We start from the raw sequence: 4,479 nt of genomic DNA, 5'->3' as shown, positions 1-4,479 counted from the left end.
TTATGTCTAGTTTACTTGTATTAAACGTTGTAATTGTGAAGTTATTGTTGAATTAATTCTAAACTTTTTGAAAAATTTGTTGTCAATGATATATTTAATGCAAATTGAAAATTTATGAAATAAAATAAAAAAATAAAATTTAGAGATATTTTTAACATTTTTTACAAATTTTAAAGATAAAAATATATTTTATAAAAAAACTAACTATTTATTGTTAAAAATTAATAGTAGGAATAAAAATAGGAGTTTAATTTTAATACATTGATAGTGTAAAACATTTTATATAGTCGTGCAATCACATCCGTTCTTTTGAACGATCATTCACACGCTATTAATGTGAAAAGTAATTAATTTTAATGATATGACATTACGTTACCTAATTAAATGCCAGTGTACAACTACTTTACACTGTGAGTGTATCAAAATTTAAAAATAAAACTTATTTTAAACAATGTATTTATTGAAACAAAAAAACTTATTTTTTGAAATCTTTTGAAAAATTTAAGAAAGAAATAATTTATCTTTTAATAATAAATAGTAAGTTGAAAATTTGCACTTTAAGATACTCAATCCAAAAAACATAAAATTTTCTATTTTTATAATGCATTTATTAGAAAGAAAAAACACTTTAGAAATTTCTAAAAATAAATAAACTTAACAAACAATCCTTTCATATAAGACCTTAAATTCTTTTTCCAAAACAAATCTGAAAAGAAAAAAAAAGAATTGGTGTTCCAATTCTGTGATGGGTCAAAAACACGGCACAAGGGAACAGAAGAATTCATTCAATTCCACAGTTGAGAGAATCAGTACAGACTCTAGGGTAAACACGCATTGGTTTGTTGGTCTCTTTTGAACACAACACACACACAACTTAAAAAATTCATTAAAATAATAATAATAATAATAATCGTAATATGACCAAATTGCAGCCTCAACGTTTCGTACGCACCTCCCACCTTCACCTTCATATAAATATTAAGTCCCACATTCAGCTTTGAAAGCCAGAATTGCAAACCCTCTTGATTCCTCTTCTTCAAAGGTTTTTCATCGCTGCAAAGGGGTGAAAAAGCTTGTGTTTTTGTTTTTGTCGTTGCTAACAAAGGGGTCACGTTTGATTTGATCTGAAATTTCCTCAATTATTATTGGTTTTATAATAATATATATTCTCTGATTAAATTATTTAACAGTATTCTCTGGCACTCTTAATTGCCTCGGGTTGCATATCTTCTGTTTGATTTATTGCCTTTTCTGTCCCTTTTGAATCTAAGGCTCCAATTCTTTTGGGTCTCTAATGGCAACTTGGGTTTTATCAGAATGTGGCTTAAAGCCTCTTCCACCAACATTCCCTAGACCCAAAACTGGTATTGTTAATTCTAACTCAAACCCTTCACAGGTTAGATTTTTAAGCACAAAACACAATGGTGTTTCTTTTTCAGATCCAAAGTTTCAATCCAGAAGAAGCTTTACAAATTCTAGCTTCAGGGATAGAAACTTTGGGTTAAAGGTTAGTGCCCCTTTGAGGGTTACCCCTATTGAAGAAGAGGAAGTGAAGAAAGATGTGAAAATCAATGGTGGTGGTGTTGAGAATGAAGTTGGTGAATTTGACCCTGGAGCACCACCACCATTCAATTTGGCTGATATTAGGGCAGCAATACCAAAGCATTGTTGGGTGAAAGATCCATGGAAGTCAATGAGCTATGTAGCCAGGGATGTGATTGTTGTTCTTGGATTGGCTGCTGGTGCTGCTTACCTCAACAGTTGGCTTGTTTGGCCTCTTTATTGGGCTGCTCAGGGGACCATGTTCTGGGCACTTTTTGTTCTTGGCCATGATTGGTAACTAACTACTAATCACAATTTTTTGGTTCATTCTACTTTGGTTTTTGTTTTTCACTATTTCTGTTCTTGTTCATCTTGTTGTATTAACTTTGTTTTTTTGTCTTTTTGGGTTGCTGAATTTGCTTTTAAAATTGGGTCTTCATGTGTGCTTAATTGTTTGTTTTTTGGATTTTATCTTTTTTCAGTGGTCATGGAAGCTTTTCAAACAATCACAAACTAAACAGTGTTGTTGGACACCTGCTACATTCTTCAATTCTAGTTCCTTATCATGGGTGGTATGCTCCAAATTGTTAAGCTTCTAGGTTTTTTTTTTTTTATTTTTTTTTTAGATTTTTTATTTGTTTTATGCTATCCTTTTTCTTTTATACCTTTTTTTGGGGTTTTGACTATAGTTTTAAAAAATAACTTTGAAACTCATATTTGTATTAATGATCACACAGGAGAATCAGTCACAGGACTCATCATCAAAATCATGGCCATGTTGAAAATGATGAATCTTGGCACCCGGTAAGATGATAATTACTACTATTCTAGTCTTTTTGGTCCCATTTGGTAATTGTCTCAATCCGTAATTTGAGATAGAAATAGAAAAACAGTAGATACCGAGAAATACAAATTAGCTGAAGGAAACAAATAAAAAAAATGGATAAATACAATTTTTCTATCTTATCTCTGAATTCGAAATCTCAGTGTTTCTATATTTTTTTCCCTAATCAGACAAGGCCTTTTAAGTTATTCTATTCACAATTTCATTTTTTCCAAGCATATTTTCTAACACGAGAAAATATTGTCAAAATTTGCAGTTATCTGAGAAAATCTTTAGGAGCCTTGACACCATGACTCGGACTTTAAGATTTACTGTTCCTTTTCCACTGCTTGCATATCCTGTGTACCTTGTAAGTTCCCAGTACCTACAAATCTTGACCATTATTTGTTTATGGTTGACTCTTTATTGTTATGGTTAGATATTTGACTTTGACAAATTTTGTGGTCATTGATTTCAGTTTAGTAGGAGTCCAGGGAAGACTGGTTCTCACTTCCATCCTGATAGTGACTTGTTTGTTCCAAGTGAAAGAAACGATGTTATCACATCTACAGCTTGTTGGTCTGCAATGGTTGCAATTCTTGTAGGATTGGGTTTTCTAATGGGCCCAATTCCATTGCTTAAGCTTTATGGGGTACCTTATCTTGTAAGTTCTCATTCATTTCCTTGTGGATTTGACTATTCTTTGGTTTTTACTTTTTACTATTTTATATCAATCATCAAGCATTAATTGCTTATTTGACTTTTGGTGTGAATTTCAGATCTTTGTTATGTGGTTGGATCTTGTTACATACTTGCATCATCATGGCCATGAAGACAAACTACCGTGGTATCGCGGAAAGGTAGATATATTGATAGGAAAAATATCTATGCCTGGGGACATAATTTCTCTTTCAGTGGAGACTTACATACAGTTTATCTTTATGTGAAATTGATAGTTGAAAACCATTAGATGATTTTACATGTTTGAATAAATTGTTATCTAATGATTTTCAACTGTCAACTTTACATAAAGACGTAAGTTTCCACCTTCTCTTTGTTTTCTGTCTGCCCGATATATTACGACAATAGAGAGTAGAGACGGATGATTTTGACTGTCTTTGTATTTTGTGTCTCGGGTTAGTTCACATTGGACAAATTTCAAAGTCTAACATTAAATTTTCAATTTCATTGAATAGGAATGGAGTTATCTCAGGGGCGGTCTTACTACGCTTGATCGCGACTATGGTTGGATCAACAACATCCACCATGACATTGGAACCCATGTCATTCATCACCTTTTCCCTCAGATCCCACACTATCACTTAATCGAAGCCGTAAGTATTTTGTATTTTGCCACGGATAATCCATTCTAATCTGTAATTTCAGGGTAATTAAGTTATAATGTTGTTTTTATTTCCTTTGCTTGCAGACTGAGGCGGCAAAACCAGTGCTTGGAAAATATTACAAGGAACCAAAAAAATCTGCTCTGCTTCCATTTCACCTCATTGGAGACTTAGTGAGAAGTTTAAGGAGAGATCATTATGTCAGTGACACTGGTGAAGTTGTTTACTACCAAACAGACTCTGATCTCACTGATTGAAATTGAAGATCTTGATTTTTTTTTAAATACATAGAATTGTTTGATTATCACTTCCTACTACTAATAAGTGGTAACTAGATTGTAGATTTCACTTATCCTTCTTGAAAAGTGGAAGTGTTTGTAAAAATGCAGCAATTATAATTATTTTTGATAAATAGAATTCTCATGCTTGAATTTATGTTAGTTTTCTGTTTATAGTTTGTTTTATTATATTCATGAAGACACAATTTACAGTTTAAATTACAATGTCGTAACATATTTTACCAAGATGTAAATTTATTCCAATTCTTGTGTAATGTGTTGTGATTTTTAAGAGAGAGTTTAGTTTAGGTATTCCCTAATTGGACATGTTTTTTTTGTCATGGTTTATTTTATAGTCCTTAATACTTCACGTTTTGATCAGATTAGATTATGATTATGATGGATAACTGCCATGAAAATCATGTGATGACAGAGGGTATTTGTCTTTTATTCTTTGTACATTTTTTGATTGGTAGTGCCTAATGCAAACAAA

General features: G+C 31.8%; 1 protein-coding gene across 1 annotated transcript; it reads left to right on the top strand.

Annotated features, from left to right (window-relative positions):
* Window positions 1–988: 988 nt before the first annotated feature.
* LOC107484970 (omega-3 fatty acid desaturase, chloroplastic) lies at window positions 989–4,085 on the top strand. The gene is made up of 8 exons (XM_016105510.3): window positions 989–1,836; window positions 2,025–2,114; window positions 2,280–2,346; window positions 2,643–2,735; window positions 2,844–3,029; window positions 3,145–3,225; window positions 3,562–3,699; window positions 3,795–4,085. Exons 1-8 carry the CDS (start codon window positions 1,295–1,297, stop codon window positions 3,963–3,965), a joined length of 1,368 nt encoding a protein of 455 aa, XP_015960996.1. The 5' UTR covers window positions 989–1,294; the 3' UTR covers window positions 3,966–4,085.
* The last annotated feature ends 394 nt before the right edge of the window (window positions 4,086–4,479 follow it).

This window comes from Arachis duranensis, chromosome 4, assembly GCF_000817695.3.
Source record: "Arachis duranensis cultivar V14167 chromosome 4, aradu.V14167.gnm2.J7QH, whole genome shotgun sequence".
Taxonomy (NCBI): Eukaryota; Viridiplantae; Streptophyta; class Magnoliopsida; order Fabales; family Fabaceae; genus Arachis; species Arachis duranensis.
The sequence above is the reverse complement of the archived record's forward strand: the minus strand, read 5'-3'. Positions and strand labels throughout refer to the sequence as shown.

Coding starts and splice junctions, on each gene's coding strand:
- LOC107484970 (XM_016105510.3), top strand. CDS start 1,295: ATGGCAACTTGGGTTTTATCAGAATGTGGCTTAAAGCCTCTTCCACCA. Junction 2,115..2,279: donor CTAGTTCCTTATCATGGGTG/GTATGCTCCAAA, acceptor ATGATCACACAG/GAGAATCAGTCACAGGACTC. Junction 3,226..3,561: donor TACCGTGGTATCGCGGAAAG/GTAGATATATTG, acceptor TTCATTGAATAG/GAATGGAGTTATCTCAGGGG.